The following is an 18,346-nucleotide window of genomic DNA, read 5'->3' on the forward strand; positions in this document are numbered from 1 at the left end:
TGCCATGGAACTGCTGGGCACTTAAAGGGTGCATTATGGATGTATCTACCACTGTGTTCCACCTACAGTTTCTTGCAAAACCTTCTATATCTGTCTCCATAGCCAAATGGTTAGTGGTTACTGCTGTTGGTGCAAAAGGACATGGGTTCAATTCCCAGTAGCTCCTTGGATTTTTTTCTGAGATAAGGAGGTCTGCAATAGGGTCTACTCAACCTTGTAAGTCCAAATAAGGAACTGCTTGAATAAAGAAGCAGTAGTACTCCCAGGATTCATCTGCTGGAATTTCAGCTGACAGGATTGGCAACATGATGATCACATGTTCCATGATCACAGATTGCTCCTTTTACTGTCTTGTAGGCAGCATTTGTCCAATCAGAACAGGTTTAAGGCCTAATCTATGAGAATGTTTACTTGCATTATTTCACCTTGGATAACTTACCAATAGAGTCTTGAGAGTGTGTTGTCAGCGGAAGTGAGCACTAGAATAATTTTATTTTTGAAGAGGAATGAATATTTCTGTTTTTGCAATTTTTATGTTTCTTGTTTGTGTAACTTCAAAATGTGAATGTTTTGTGTTACACTGTTGTATATGACACAATGAAAGTGTTAAATTTAATTTAAGACACCAGCCTTACATTTGATGATTTGCTTGTGTACCATATGGTTTTAGTCAAGAAGTCGATTCCAGTTTTCATAAACTATTGAAGTAATGTCAGATGACTAGGATTGAAAAATTTGAAGGTGAACATTTATCAAAATATAATGATGTAACTGCCTTCAGTCACACAGTTAAGAGAGATAGTTGAAACCATTCATTTGATACTTGTGTGCCATACCAGTCATGTCGTACTTGAAAGTAGCAGTGCCTGAGAATATGAAATACAAGTATTGTTTTATCTTAGTCATGAATAAAGGAAGTGGCAGGTTTAGTTCACTGTTATGGTACAGCGAACTACATGTATTAAACAGAAATGGGTTCATACAAATTCTGTGATCAGTCCATGAGTAATATCTGAGTGTGTTTAATTGAGTACATGTTGGACTAATGGGCTAATAGGTGACACAAAGATAGTCAGAGACTTGTTCACCCCAGGAATGAGTCTTACAGATACATTGAACAATCTGATTTATTAGGAATGTAAGATTATCCTAAAATTATTGAATGTGGTGCTTCCGAAGGCATTATTTGCAGGCTTCACCTGTGAATGGAAAGCAATAGTAAAATATAGAGAGAAGTCCTCTCTGTTCCCCTTCCATTCATTCTCCACCATTCACATCTCATCCCACCTTGTGCAGTCACTTTTACACACCATATAACTGTATTCTACTCAGACATGTATTAGACTATAGAAGAAGTACCAGTGTTAGTGAGAATTCGTGTATGCGAGTCTGTAGTTAAAAGCTTGCATTTTCTAATGTCGAATAACGATAACTGCACAAGCGACATGTATTGCTATTTGCACAGTAGCCTTGAAGATGCATCAAAATATTTACTGGGGTTTTGCTTATTAAGATCAGGAAACAGAGACGAGTAAATAGAGAAAATAATTTTATATTTAGATTCTCTTGAATACTCTGTATAAAATATAATCTACGATCGGCATAATATTTTTATCTAGGATTTTTTCACAGGGATACTACATACAATTTTCAACTGAAAGGCAATTCATTTTCTTGCAGGAAAAAAGAAATAGATGCAGAACTAGCTGAAATTGAACCTGTGATACAACAAGCAAGGGCTGCTGTGGGTAACATAAAATCAGAGTCACTTTCAGAAATTCGTTCACTTCGGGCGCCACCAGAAATCATACGTGATATACTTGAATGTGTTCTTAGCCTTATGGGAATTCGTGATACTTCTTGGAACAATATGAAAAACTTCCTAGCTAAAAGAGGTGTCAAGGAGGAGATTAGGTAAGAGCAAAGTATAAAACTGTTTCATTAATAATCTGATCTTCTGCCAGTATACTGTTTTGAGATGTGCTTTATGAAAATGGAAATGTTAACTTTTTTCAGGTTTCTGTGATCTTTTTGTTTCTCTTATTTATAGGAAGAGGTACTATCATGCAATATGTTGCATTAAATTATTAGTTAATTGCATAGTACAAACCTAGAAATTTTTTGATAATGTGCAATATGTGCATAACATGCGTTATCCTGAAGATTTGTGTGATATGCTTATGAAGCTCCAGCTGTAGTACTCATTTTTGGGGATACAGGTAGTTTTTAGTGTCAGATATTGGAATAGAAAAGCATTTTTCTTTACAGAAGATTTAGGCTGGAAGAGCTCACAAAAAGTAATGCAAATGAGATCTTTAATTATTGTATTTAATGTGTTTGATGAAGGTGCATCCACTAATGAATGAAATTTTAATATAATGTAGGAAAAGCCAGATTTCTACTTACTGTAAAAAAGACATCAAGTTTCAGACAGGCACAATTAAAAGACACTTACGTAAAGCTTTCAGCCACAACCTTCATCAGTAAAAGAGAGAGGCAGCCCATTCACACACACACAAGGAAGCACACCTCACACACTTACAACTACCAGCTACCAATCGTGGACCAGAATTCTACATAATAATTGAAATACTTTGATGAGAATATTCACATAAATTTTATGAACTTTGGAGAATGCTATGCATTGTTTGGCGATGCGAGAAATGCAGTAGTAGTAGGCAAGTGAGCGACTGGCAGCTGCAACTGCACCTAGCTTATACGCAGTGTTTAGTGTAGCTGTTTTCTTACGTACCTTTGTGAAAAGTTGAACAGAAACAGCTTATTTATTTGTGATGAGTAATGTTAATTAATTTTTTCTAACTGTTTGTTTATTTTGGGAGTGATAGTATTCAATTAGTTGACTTGAAGTTTAGTGCTCTAATCACTGACATGAGGTAGCTGTACATAGTATGTGTAGAATACCAGTACACATGTTTTATTACATATTTTTACTTGTAAGTGATCGCTACCTGACTGTATTGTGCTAAGTATTCCGTTTCATTTATCTAATTGTTTGTATTTTTTGTTATTATTAGTGTAGTACTGTCTAACTTTGTTCTGTAGCTTCATTGTTAACAATGTCATGCATGTAAAGTTGCATGTTATGAGCAGGTAATAAATCAAAACCGAAATGTCACAGTCACCCGAGTAAAAATGAATTATTGGCCATTGCAAATATTCAGATGTACTCTAGCACTGATGAGTTATATCTAGTGCTTTCTTGTTGTGTACTTGAACATGAACAGAGATGGCTAGGGATTGCATTTGTTGCTTATGGATACAGGGGGATTGGCCCCTAACCAAAAAAAGTTGTTGAAAGATACAGTGGGCATAGTGGACAGGCTTCAGGCACTGCCATAGGTGATGATGGTGTCGAGGCATCAGTACTTTGTGACCTTATAAACACTTACTACTAGGAAGAGAAAGGTGTTAGAAACTAAAGATGAACAGCAACAAAATCTTAAATTCTGATAGGAAGGTATCTCACAAAGCTAGGCTGGACACCATGTGCTCATTTTTATTGACATGACAAATGTGAAAACAAATTTCCTGGGGGATACTAGAATTACTGATAAGGATTTCAACATCGTCCACCCACAGACACCGTAGTGGCATAGCTACCAGAGCACCGTCTGTGTCTACCCTTCAATAGGGAATGCTCACAGCCAAAAGACTCAGTGTGGTGCACACAGATGAAGCAAGCAGGCAACCATGCCACAGAGATGCACTCATGCTTCTTGCAGTCACCTGAAGAGTCTGAAAGAGGTCAAATTGTAGTGTTCCAATTAGCATGGAGCAATGTCTTATAGTGCATTCATCCAAGACACGCTAGACCTTCTCTTGGCCTCATGGTCTGGGTTGTGATAAGCTACTACTCTTGTTCACCATTGGTGTTCCTACAGGGTACACCAACCAGCGCTCAGTATGAACAAAATGTTGTTAGAACCTTTTTTTTTTTTTTTTTTTTTTTGCCTTTCTTGCAACAAGAAGGTGATGTTGTGTTCCAACAAGATAATGCTTGTCCACACACTGCCTGTGAAACTCAAGGTGCTGTGCGAGATGTGCAGCAACTTTCCTGGCCAGCATGATCTCTGGACTTGTCTCCAATTTGACATGTGTGGGATGTGATGTCCAATTTGACATGTGTGGGATGTGATGGGTCCAGAAGTGACTTGAGTGACTCGTCAACCAACAATTCTTTACAGAACTACATGAAGAAGTTGAAATAACATATCTTAGGATAGTATTTGGCATCTGTATGATTGAATGGATGCCAGAGACAGGACTTACATTTTTGCCTGTGGAAGCTACACCACCTAATAATATGGGTGTTTCAGCATGGGTCAATACCTGGCACTTCAGAATTCCTTTGTAATTGATCCGTAAATGTAATCCTTTCATGTACTCCATATGCACTGTTGCAATGATGAATCTTGAGCAAACTGGAAATGTGTAAAGAGGTGTACTAATTTTTTTCTGGCAGTGTATTTATGCCCCCTTCCCCCCCCCCCCCCCCCTTTCTGTTGTGCAAAATTATTAACCACCTCATGAGAGTAAATATTTTGAAGCAAACTTTATCTTAGAAAAAAAAGCATCAAGCAGGAGATTTCGGGGCTCTCAGGAGTTGGCATTCTTGATACACACCTGTTTCACTGTCATTAAATCCGCTACTGATGAAATATTACAATAGCTGATGAATAATGACAAATCCCACTACATAAGGATAATGCATATTTTAATGCAAAAGTTAAAAAAAGGAAAGGACAAGTGTTCATTGGGAATTTCCAAGAAGAATAATGTATTTGCCTTTGACACATTTATCTAGAACAAATGAACAGTAAAGTACACTTAGTAATGACATAGTCCAACTTATAACAGACATGATCATATTTTTTGAAACATTAATAAAATTGTATAGAATACTATGATTGATACAAGTAAAAATAAATACAAAGGTAAGGAAAAAGAGACTCATCATCTCAAAATTACAAATGGAAATTATGAGAATTTATTTAAGAATTGTGGAGTATACAAGACTCAATTAAGAAACAAATTCAGCTTGTTATGTAATAAAGATTATACATAGATAACAAAGGTAGTCATGTAAATGATGAGAGATATTTCAGTCATGAAGAAAACAGATGTGTGATGATGATGTTTGGTTTGTGGGGCGCTCAACTGCGTGGTTATCAGCGCCCGTACAATTATCCAATCTTTGCTCAGTCCAATTTCGCCACTGTCCTGGATGATGATGAAATGATGAGGACAACACAAACACCCAGTCATCTCGAGGCAGGTGAAAAGAAAACAGAAAAAAAGGCACCTATGTCCAATGAGAGAAGCATTAGATAATTAGTAATTCAGTTTCAGAAAGAGAAACAAAATGTGCTGAAACAAAACACAGTATTTAAACTTAGACAGAAAACTCCTTCTGACTTAATCATAAACACGGCAGGTTGAACATTACATTTCATCAGTTAACATGAAAAACAGCACACTGAATACTTTGGAGTAAAGGAGTCCACTCACTGAAAGGCAGAAGCCTTGAGTTGTCAACAGGCACACACAGTAAAGAAAGAAAATTTGCCAGATTTTGGAATGAATCCTGTCTCAAGCTAGAGTACAAATACGCAAACAAAACACACACACACACACACACACACACACACACACACACACACCAGAACTTTGTGTGTGTGTGTGTGTGTGTGTGTGTGTGTTTATGAGTTTGGGTCATCTGACAATTCTTTGAGGCAATTGAGGCAAAGATCAGAACTCTTGCCTAGAAGATATTCAACTATTCACTATCTTGTTGTCATATACAGTGAACAGTGAGACAGTGCAAGTGTGTGCATGTGTGTGTGTTCTTGTACTCTAGCTCGAGAAAAGATTCATCCTAAAATCTAGGAAGGTTCCTTTCCTAACTGTGTATACCTATCAACAACTCAACACTTGTGGCTTTCGATGAGTTGTCTCCTTTACTCCTAAAGGATTTACATCCTACCAGAACTTACCTACTATAATTAAACAGCACGGTAACTAACAACAGAGAGGAAATTATACAGATATTCTTAGAGTTCTTTAAATTTTGGTGTATTTTGAGCAATAAACTGTAAACACCAATAGTTAATAGTGTAAATAATAACATTCTAGCAGAAATGCATACCTGTCATGAAAATACAGTTATGTTTTTTTTTTGTGATGATTACCCAGTGAAGATAATAAAACAAGTTTTTTTTAGTAGTGAATTAGTTTTTGAACAATAAGACATAAACTTACTTAACATTACATTTTAGCCAATTAATATTATTGTGATTGTTGTTATTAAACAATGAACTAATTTATTGCTGTTATCTGTTTCAACAGAACATTTGATGTTAGGTCAGTGACTCCTGAATCCAGAGCTCATGTTGAGCGTCTTATGCAGGAACGTAAGGAATCTTTGGAACCAGCAAATGCAAAGAGAGCATCATCAGCAGCAGCACCATTAGCTGCTTGGGTCATTGCTGTAGTGAGGTATTCCAAGACTTTAGAAAAGGTGCGACCACTAGAGCGAGAACAAATTGCACTTCAAAGTGATTTGGAGGTAATGTTTTGTTCCATTCTTAAGTACAATTTCCCCTTTATGATAGTATAATGACTGTCAGTCTTCAATTGGCTAGGTGAGACCTAAACCATTCTAGTACATTTCCCTGAAACCCATATTTTTGCCATTTAGAGAACAGCAGGCAGTGGTTCACTGTCAAAGGCCTTTGATAGTCATTAATTCCTGTGGCTAGCAGGGAGTTATTTTCAGACAAGGCAATTTTGATAGCTGGTACTTTAAAACCTGTAGTGTATTTTGAAATTGTCTTAACTTATTCTACAAAATTTTGAATTTGGATTGTGAGAACCTTTTCAAATATTTTCATTCGAAAGAAGAGAGAATGGATGATAGTTCCCCATATTTTCTTTTTTGCATGTTTTTAATAGTAAATTAACTCCTATATTCTTCAGAATATGTAGAAAACAACATTCTTCAATTTAATGATGAACTATGTTGGATAGTGGCTGTGCAATTATTTTTATGTCTTCTTTTAACACTTTGTTTGGTATTTCATCCTATCCTGCTGATGATTTCTTTTCTGATTTTACTGAAAAGACCCTTTTTCAAATTACTCAGTAGCAAAAAAATTTATCTTGTCATCATCATTTTCTACATTAGTGTCTGATTTATTTGCATTTATAAAGTATTCATTAAACAGTCCTGACATTTGAAAAAGATTTGCAATAAATTTTGTCCTCTATTGTGGTTTACAAAATATCATGGCTACTAGCTGCAGCACCTGTTTCATCTTTGAGCTCTGAAAAAGTGCCTATGTCTTGTTTACACTGCTCCAAATAAATAGATTATTTGACAATTGTTTTATGTAATCTTTTACATCGGTTGCAGTGTTAGGAATTTTGTTGTGTTTTAGTTTCCTGTGTAGAAATCTTTTTCTACCACTAGATGATTTTATGCGTGCAGTAATCCACTTTACTGTACTTGCTGCTTTTCTTGGTATACAGTAAGAGGAAAAGTTTTATTAAAATGTGCAGCTGGTTTCCAAAAAAATTAGTAATATTTTCTGGACTAGAAATACCATGTTCTACGGTGCACTGAACCTAATTTAATGTATGATAGAATAAGTTTATGTTTTCTGTGTTGAGCTGTCATTTGGTGTAGGGTTTCTTTTAGAGGACTGTTCTATTGCTTTAGGTAACTCCATAAATAGGCCAAAAAGGTCAGAAAATCCTAAATAAAAAAACCATAAAGCTGTATAGAAACTGACTGTCCAAACCATGCAGCTGTATTATATCCTACTTAATAATCTAATAAAGATTGAGTGTATGTAGGTTTTCTTGGTATAGAAAATTGATGTTTAAGGAATGGTACATTTTTATAAATGCTTGTGATCACAAGATTTGTTGTATATTGCGGTGTGATCAAAAAGTAATGGTAATTTTGTTTTTATTAAAGGATTTGTATTTATTCTACAACATCAATTTTGTCTTCTTCAAAGTAATACCCCTCAAATATAATACACTTCTGCCAGCACTTTTTCAAATCTTGAAAGCACTTCTTTAGCTCACTTTTCATTATGGTGTTCAACTCCTTCAGCAATTCTGTTTCTGTCTCATCAGTGGTTCTCTCCTGCCTTACAAATAGAAAGATGTTGCAGGTGACCATCCAAAAAAATTGTTTGGCATGAGCCAATTGGCAAACTCTCTGAAGGTGATTCAATAATTTTCGAGAACAATTTCTTTACTTCTTCCACACTGTTCTCAGTAACTGATGTGCTAGGCCATCCAGAGTGGTTGTCATCTTCAACCTCTTCTTGACTTTCTTTGAAATGTTTATACCACTCTTATCTTACTCGTAGTATTTTCACTAAAAACCACAGTGAACATTTCGAACGCAGTGCTGCACTTTATTCCATTTTTCAAGCAAAATTTGATACAGTTTCTTCAATCCATGTTTTTCGAAAGGGAAAGTACACTGAGCTGTCAAAAACATGTACAACATTTTGGACTGTCAACAATAAATTAAGTAATCAAAACAACTGAAAATACAAATGTACATCAGGAACACATCTACCAACAAAGTAATAATAATAATAATAAAATTCGAAAATAGGATGTATAAAGCCTGCGAAATTAAAAAAATTCCATTACTTTTTGATCATAGATTGTGTGAGCAGCACCGGCAGCCCTGTTGGGTTTGATTATGAATTTTGTATCATCAGCAAAGAACACTATTTCTTCTTTATCAGTATAAGACGAAAGGTCAGTTTTCAACAGAAAGAACAGGTATTGTCTTAGGATTGAAGCCTATGGAACCATGATAGTAATTCATTCCTACACAAAAGAAGATTTCTCGTCAGTGCTGCATGAGCTACAAGACATAACTGCTGATATTTCTGTGGTGGCATCAAAATTTATCGGGACCACGAGGAAGAATCACACAGGCACAGGAAAGCTCTTACAGCTGAATGAAAATAGCGCTCATAGTGTCCCCTGCCAGTGGCTGGAGAGAGGGCTTTCATGCCTGTGACATGGGCGTTTACTGTGCTGCTAGGCTGCAAATATGATCAGATGCAGCCAGCGGTAATTGTAACTACTGAAAGATGTCGAAACTGTGCTTTGAAGAAGTAGTGTTGTCCTGTCACAAACCCAAGAAGTACATTTGCAACTTCAACATTGTTTCCCTCCTTTTGTTTCTTATTGTGCTCCTTATCACACTACACGTTCTTTTAAATTGTTCAGTTTTATTGTCAGTATCAAGTTTTTCAAAAGGTGAGAGTGTACAACCAAAGAAAGTGAACTGGCTGACATTATAATGGATTCGTTATTAATAACCAGCTAGCAGCAGACTTGAAATGTACCACAAAATTACCATGGATTCTGTTTTATTCAGTGAAATTTCAGAATTCTACTGTTACTTTAACTTTTTCAATTCCAAAAGAGCTCACTACAGCTTCAGAATTAGAGTATATCACCTGATTATTGCCAAGCAAGAGTCTCAATAGAAGGCTATTGCTATTTTGCCACTGATGAAACCTGACTGTAGAAGTAATGTTTTTCATTCTTCCCTTCTATCTAGGGCTGAATCAAGAGTATGGTGAGATAGGCACCTGCTAAGGAGTGGAAAAACTGATGGGGTGTCGGGAGTCAGAAGATTGAAGTATTAAATGGGATAGGTATTTGAGTTCTTCTACGACTTGTGATCCTAACTTCTGCCTTCAAGGAGAAGCCTTTCCCTTGGTTGACTATAAGCGCATCCTGTTTTCACAGTGTCATTTCATTGAAACATGATCATAAAGAAATATTTATTACTGAACAGATGTTTGTTGCTGACATGATGTATGTGGCAAATGCATTTTGTTCACACAGCTGCCACCTACACAGCTCACTCCAGACCAAAATTGGAGTTCATGCTGCTACTTCACTGTGGTATTATAAGATCTCAAAGGTTGGTGAGCGGGTGCTGAAACAAATATGCTGTTTGACTGAAGAGTTCTGATTTTTCTCAACTTTTGCTGACTGAAGAGTTACATGAGATGTGACAGTGGAGGAAGCAAGCACAACAGGTGGAAGAGAAACAGTTGGTCTATGCACAACAGTGCGCAGTACCAATGTGTTCTAAAATGCTGCAGGAAAAACATGCGATTTTTCAGAGACTCATGTCTTGGGTTCTATTGGTCACAGAGATGAGGGGTCAAGTGTTTTGGATAGCCCTTAGCCTAGTGACCATTTGCATGCATACCTATTGGTAGAATGGGCATACTGTAACTGTTCTACAGTACAGGGTTAAAATTTTAAAAATTACGCACTTCTTCCAGCCAAGGAAAAATGAGAAAACTGGTTGTTTCTTTTGCATTATGTGTGATATAGGGTGGGCCTTAGTCATCTTGTGAAAGCACCATTTGTTCATAGGCAATTCCTAAGAAACCCCCAAGAACCCAAGATTTTTGGTACCAAAATTATCAGTTGTGGGGCAGACCATGTCTATAATTTCTGTTGATGGCAAATCATTGATATTTTTACCATATGTTCTTTAAGACAATGTTCTTGGTGAACTTTGAAACTTTTTTTCGATATCATTATTCGTTACTGAGATCTGAAGGTTTGATGTTACCATACTTATGGACATAAAACATGCATGTAATATCTGATCTGAGGCACAAATATAATTTTAACTGATGTAGTGAACACATGACAAGTTTCTGGGGTCATCACATACATTCTGAGGGCACCAAACTATGTGTTGTATCGCCATTTTTTTCACCTTTAAAACATTATGACTCCCTTTCTCTGCATAATGGGCCCATCATCCTTATAAAGGCTATCTTGACCTTGATATTATATGCTGGAGCCACCTGGTACTGTAAGCACATTACAAAAAATTATTTTGTCATACGAAATTCCTTGTGCCACATTTTTTGATTTGCTGCAGATATAGCCTAAAAAGTTGTACATTTTTATATGAAGCAGTATAAAGTGAACTTGCATTGGATGACAGACGATTTTGTGTGAGCCTAATATTATGCATATTTTTTTGCCATGTGTCAAGGTATGTAACTGTGTTGAAGTATATAAGTAAAACTTTACTGGCATACAGAATTTGTTTTATATAAGCAGTATCCCCTGCAGTAACAGGGAAAAGAAGAGAATTAGCTGGTAAATGCCCCTGTCAGAGCACAGAGAAGGTGAGTATGCTCCTCTTTAAAAGACTCTGACATAAAAGTGGAGGAACCTACTGCCTCAATCCTTATTCCATCTTTCTCGCCAAAAATTTTGGTGTGTGAACATATTCACTCTTTTCTGTGCTGAAAGAGAGTAGTAGAGAGACAGTGATGGTGGAAGAGACAGGTGACAGTGTCAATGGGAAAGAGAAAGTGGCAGTGAAAGGAAAGAGAGGTGGATGAAGAAAATAGCAGTGGGAGCAAAAGAGAGGGGAGATAGTGATAGTCTTTGAGAAATGGTGACAGTAAAAGAGAAATAGAGATGGATAGAGACAGTAGCAGTGGGAACAAAAGAGAGAGGAGACAGTGGAAATGGAAAACAGAGATGAGTGGGGACCATACACAGGCTGGAGGTATCTGAACCCCCCTCCCCACCGCCTCCCAGATTGGCAAACTGTAACACAAAAAAATTTGCCCACATTCTCCCATCCCCTACACACACAACACCCTGAGCAAACTATCTCCAAAGATATGTGTGGAGAGAGACAGTGGTGGTTGAAGAAAACAATGGCAGACCGTAAGTGATAAAGAAAGAGACAGTGGCAATGGGAGAGTAAAAGAATGGGACAAGAACAATGACAGTAGGACAGAGAGACAGTGTAAGTGGCAGAGAAGGTAAACAAGAATGAGAGAAAGGTATGAAGACAATGACGGAGAGAGAGACAGACAGGAGAAAGTGACAGTGGGAGAAAAAGGATATGGTGGGAGGGAGAGAAATACAGACAGTGAAGTGAGAGGGAGATACTAGGTATAAAGACTTCACTACAAAGAGAGATAAGAGAAAAGGGATTTAGAATGTTCTGTGTTAAAAGAGCACGAATATGTTTGAAAGATAAATTTTTTTGGGAGGATGGTGGAATGAGGATTGAGGAAGCTGGTTCCCCACTTTTCTGCCAGAGTTGTTTACAGAGGAGTGTATTCTCCATTTTTAAGGTGGTTCCTATGACATTTGCTTGCCCCATTTTGTAACTCCCAAGCTTTGGTTGGTACAGTCTGCTGAATTCAAGAATAAGCCTTCCGTGGCTGACTAATAATATCACAGGAGTTGTTAGTCGTCCCGGTTGATGGCTATACTCTGAACCCCTGTGTAAACAAACATATGCTCTGTCATTGGCCATTGGCTGCATTGCTGAAGCATCTGGTCATGTAAAACTGCTGGAACTAGGCCTTACTTATTTGTAATACATTTTTGTTATTCTTGTGCAAATGAAACTTTGACATATGTCAAAACATTGAAATTGATAAGTTCCTTTGCTAACCACTGTGCTAAATATATGGGCATGTTGTTCATATGCACGTATCCAAAGGTCGAAAAAACCATAGAAAGGTAAATCTGTGCATGTGCATGTGTATGTGTGTGTGTGTGTGTGTGTATGTGTGTGTGTGTGTGTGTGTGTGTGTGTATGTTTTGGGGGTAGGGGGCAGGATTGCCTTAGTAGGGATCTGTTTCTACCCATGATGTAGCTTTTTCCTTAGTGAACTGTCAAAGACTGATGTAGACTATAAGTACGCAGTAGGTGCTGCGCTTTCACCCTGTTCTTTTATCAGTTACCTGTTTCATGATGATAACATTAGCAACATAGAATCTACCCTAACAAAAACTGCTCTCTTCTTCTAAAAAGAAAGTTCCATGATTGTATGGAGTTGAGATTTCAGTATTCTCATATAATGCTTGTATCCAGAGTGTGATAAACTGATTCCTCTGTGGTTATTAACTGCAACAGTTTCCTTCCATTGATTTCTCAGATGTATATCAAAATAGTCCCATGGTAAGGTTGTCTGCTACTGAAGCTTATCTATTTTGACTTTCATTTAGCTCAGTCTGTAATTCTTCATAATCAGTACCGCTGGTTTCATGTGCCAAAACTTCTCATCTTGGTCAAATGTATCACCTTCTGTCTGCCAAAATGTTCTGCATGCTACATCTAATCAACTGGTTTGTTGAAAGTAATGTGTGCATTGACTTCTTCTTCCTTGTGGAGATGTTTCATTATTTTTTACTGCGAAATCTCTCTCATGTATCTTGTTGTATTTGATGTTTGATGTCTATGTGTCCCACAACTCATTGTTTCAAGTCTTTTCAGTACTCTTGCTTGTAATTGGTATTCCTTCCAAATTCTCTTGTCTTTGTACTGACCTCCACTTTGCATAAATATGTCATTTGTTTCCTGTCTACCTTGCAAGACCACTCTGCCTCAGTGTTGTAAATTACTTTACTAAGTTGTAAGTAGTTTCTCATCCTGTTGACATAAAAGTTTGTGGTAGAATAACATACTAGAATATTTGCTATCCATCTTTTCTCAGTAATTTCTCTGGTACTGCTACTTTCTTTTTGTAGCAGTTAGTTTTCAGTGATATATGTGCTTTCTCCAAATAGTGGTCACATTCTGTATCATAGACTTACATTTTGAAATAATTTTCTTAATTTTTCAGTTGACATGATATATTCACTGATAGATTTGAGATCTCTGGCTTTCCAAGCATAGTGACAAATATTTTTATGGCTGAAGAACAAGTTCCCAATATATATATACAGTATTATTGTAGATCCCAAGGCATTTATTAACATGAGTATAGTCATAACATATCCTTCAGTAACAGAAGATATTCTTGAGCTTAACTGCCACTTCAAATACATCACTATGTCCAGAATTCTACATAGAAGTTACAACCAACCTACTTGGAATACTGTAGTAGCTCACTGCTAGCTACAACGCATTATAGGATGCCAGTAAGTCATATACACATGTGAAAGCAAGTGGTAGGCGGAATCCTACCAAATGCTTTCTCAGAAAATTATTTTGAATAATTAATTCAGGATTCTGCTCCAAGTGTGAATGTTTGCAAAAACATACTTGACCTCGTAGCAACAAATAATTGTGAGCAAATAGAGAACATCATGATGGTTACAGGGATTAATGACCACAATGTCATTGTAGCAAGACTGACTAACATAACATGCAAACCCACGAGAACTAAACACAAAATACATGTATTTAAAAAAGCAGATGAAACTTCACTTGATGCCTTCCTAAGAGACAGTCTCCACTCGTTACAGTCTGACTATGTAAGCAGAGACCAGATGTGGTTTAAATTCAAAGAAACAGTTTCAACAGAAATTGGAAGAGATGTACCAAATAAATTTGTAAGAGATGGTACTTATTTCCCATGGTACACAAAATAGGTCAGAACACTATTTCAGAAGCAATGAAAAAATCATGCGAAATTTAAAAGAATGCAACAGCTCCAGTATTGGCGAAGATTCACAGAAATTCAAAATTCAGCACAGTCTTCAGTGCAATATGCTTTTAATAGTTTCCACGACAAGTCTAAAAATCTGGCAGAAAACCCAAAGAGGTCTGGTCATATCAAATGTAAGCTGCAACCAATACCTTCACTGTGCAGTGACAATGGCAATATTATTGATGACAGTGCCATTAAAGCATAGTTACTAAAGACAGTTTTCCAAAATTTCATCACTAAAGGAGGCAAAATAAATATTTCAGAATTGAAATCAAGAAAAAGCGCAAATATGGCTAAATTAGATGTAGATACCCTCAGTGTAGCGAAGCTGTTTAAATCACTTAACAAAGGCAAGACTTCTGGTCCAGATTGTACATCAGTTAGGTTCCTTTCAGTGTGTGCTGATACAGTAGATCCTTACTTAGCAGTCATGTACAACTACTTACTAGTCAAAACATCCATATTAAGTGGCTGGAAAGTATTTTGAAACATATACTGTGTCTGAATGTTGATTACCTCTACGAAAATGATTTACTGACAAATAACTAACACTAATTCAAAACATAATGTTCTTGTGAAACACAACCACCACTTTGTTCTCATGAAGTAATGCGTTCTATCGACAGCAAATATCAAATTAACTCCAAATTTTTAGATTTCCTCAAGGGCTTTGACATCTTTCCTCAGAAATGACTTCTAAGCAAATTGCTTGCCTAGGGAGTATTGTCCCAGTTGGGCAACTGGATTTCTGATTTCCTGCCAGAAAGTCACAATTCCTAGTAACTCATGCAAAGTCATTGAGTACAACAGAAGTATTATTTTGCATGCCCCCAAAGAAATATTGTAGGCCCACTGCTGTTCCTGATCTATGTAAATAGTTTAGGGAGACAATTTGAGCTGCTCTCTTAAACTGTTCGCAGATGATGCTGTCATTTACTGTCATGTAAACTCATCAGTTCGATCAAAATCTGTTGCAAAATGATTTCGACAAGAAATATGTACGATGGGAAAAGTGACAATTGACTCCAAAGATTGAAAAATACGAAGTCCTCTATATGACTACTCAAAGGAATCCACTAATTTTTGGCTACACAATAAATTACACAGATCTAAAGGCTGTGAATTCAACTAATTACTTGGGATTACAATTACAATAACTTAAGTGCTTATATATTTCAAGTTATAAAGTCTCTTTGTTCTTGGGGGAGGGGGGGGGGGGGGGGAAGAAAAAAAAAAACCTCTGCACTTCACTATTTATATCAATGTGTTCACTTAAGTATGTCAACTAAACCTTTGTATATGTGAACTAAAATCTATGACAGTGTACCAAAACTGATTGTTATATGTGCAGCAAACAAGCAAATAAATAAACAAATGAGTAACAAAAATATAATAATGTTGTGGTGAAAGAGAACCAAAGACTGATTCATTGGCATAACATTTAAAAAAATGAAAAGGTCTGCTAAAGAGACTGCTTACACTATGCTTGTCCATCCGTTTCTGGAGTACTGCTCCATGGAGTGGGATCGGCATCAGATAGAATTGATGGAGGACATCGAAAAGGTTGAAAGAAGGGCAGCTCTTTTTGTATTATCATGAAATTGGAGTGTGCAATTTTGGTTGCCCCAGGATCTCTTCAGGAAAGATCAATCACCAACTTTTTCATATGTATGCAAAAATAATTTGATGGTGCACACCTGCCTAGGGAGAAATGATCATCATAATAAAATAAAAGAAATCAGAGCTCGCACAGAAAGATTTTAGTGTTTGTTTTTACCATGTATTGTTGAAGAGCGAATAGCAGAGAAAAGGCTTGAAGGTGGTTTGCTGAATGCTCTGCCATGCATTTAACTGTGAACTGAAGAGTAATCATGTAGTGTAGATGTAGATTCAAGAAATACAATGATGTTGCATCATCAATTTATTAATAACAGTAAAAATGATTTTTTGAATAATAATAAGTACACTAAAACTAGAATAAAACTCACATTGGTAAAGTGTAATTGTTTCTTTCAACAGGCAGCAGAGAAACAAGTAACTGAACTGAGTGGTGAACTAACAGGCGTGGATCACAAAGTGGCAGAATTGCGACAGCAGTTGAACTTGTACACTAGAGAAGCAGCAGAACTTGAGATAAAACTTTCACATGCTCATAAAACAATTGCTTCAGCTGAGGGACTTCTACAAAAACTTGGAGATGAGTTTCAAAGATGGACAGAACAGGTTTGTTGGTGTTGTTTCATGGTATTCAAAAGCAAAAACATCATTTATACAGAACAGTGAATGAACAGTAACCTTTCTGCTACTGATGTAGTGAAAACATTTTATGTTGGTGAGGCAGAGTTAAGAATGTGTGAGAAACTTCTTGACTCTCCAAGGAAAGAGAAACAATAGTTTTATAGTTTGATTTGACTATGGTGATATTTTTCAGAAAGCACCTTGAATACAAAACAGTAAAATGCTATTATTCATTATCTCAAGGTTAATCCACATTATAAATACTGATACTGATATTGAAATTAATACAAAATCCTTCTGAGGAGGGAAAAGCATTTTGCTGGAATATGTTTGAGCAGTTGGGCAAAGGGACGGGGGGTAAGGGTAATACCCAAACCAGCAGAAAAAGTCTGTTACAGACCCCAATGATTTTTGCAAGGAACTTAATTAATATTTCATTGAAATCAATGTCAAAAATCATCCAGCAACCTAATACTGATTGGTAGGTGATACGGTAATCATACTCTGTGTAAATGAATCCATATATTTGGTACCTGAGGTCAATACCAGTGATGGATTCCCAAAACTGTGCCCATAGGGAGTTTTTATTATTGTAAATATATAACCTGAGGGACTCAAAAGAAACAGTGAGAATGATGCCCAGTGCTAACATATGAAGTGTTTCAAAAATACTTTTACAAATTTTGGGGAAAGGTTGTATACAACAAAATGAGAAGAAGAAGTTGATGCAAACAAATGTCTGAAAGTTGATGTTCAGTGGCTTTCCAGATACAACATATGAAGGGCTTATTTCAGTAGTGGTACAAGTCCATTACCTCCACTTTTCTGTCTATGATGCTTCTGAAATTAATAATCCAAACAAACAGAAAGAAAAGTTTGTCTCTAGCAAGAAGCCATATACTTGAATATTTCTGGTATCTCAACTGCAGATTTTTCAGCACTCATTTAACTTCAGGACTCTGTATCTCAAAATGAACAAAAATGGTCTTGTACAACTATTGAAATAAGCCCTTCATATCAACTTCACTTAACCCTTGCACTCATCCTATACTAGATGGCACTTTATTGCCAGGCAGACTTGTTTACATTTTTCATTTACTAGGATCCAACATGTCCATTGTGTACAGATAGTGAATTAACTGAAAGTGCTGTGCTAAAACCTGGCAGGATATACACTTTGCAAGCAGACATACACAATATATAGTCACATGAACGGTAATGAATGTGAGGCTGCAGGCTGTATCATATGGCACTTCCGGACTAAAGACAGCCATGTCAGCCAACCTTTGGTGCCACATAATGTTGAGTTGCTGAGACAGGATACATAGTGCCACAGACTATTTCTGAGGAAGACCATATATTACTCATATGCGTAACCAGGAAGAGCACGTTCCACAGGTTGTCGAAGAGTAGCCAGGTATCAGCATAAGACAGGGGGCTCTGTCACCTGGTACACCTTCAAGTTCAGCAAGGGGGATACTTCATGAGCAGTTTATCCATATCATTTTCAATGTGCCCAGGATCTTACGCCTGCTGAACACCCACCGAGGTGAACTTTTGCAGATGGACTGTTGCACAAACTGGCAGTACGTTGTTTGTGT

General features: G+C 36.7%; 1 protein-coding gene across 1 annotated transcript in view; it reads left to right on the top strand.

Moving 5' to 3' along the window:
* The window catches only part of LOC126161972 (cytoplasmic dynein 2 heavy chain 1), a 778,966-nt gene that overhangs the window by 548,938 nt on the left and 211,682 nt on the right, over positions 1 to 18,346 (top strand). The window contains 3 exon segments of the mRNA XM_049918163.1: positions 1,681 to 1,914; positions 6,367 to 6,586; positions 16,527 to 16,730. Of these exon segments, the coding sequence (XP_049774120.1) occupies positions 1,681 to 1,914; positions 6,367 to 6,586; positions 16,527 to 16,730 (658 nt within the window).

This window comes from Schistocerca cancellata, chromosome 2 (genome assembly GCF_023864275.1).
Source record: "Schistocerca cancellata isolate TAMUIC-IGC-003103 chromosome 2, iqSchCanc2.1, whole genome shotgun sequence".
NCBI classification, from domain to species: Eukaryota; Metazoa; Arthropoda; class Insecta; order Orthoptera; family Acrididae; genus Schistocerca; species Schistocerca cancellata.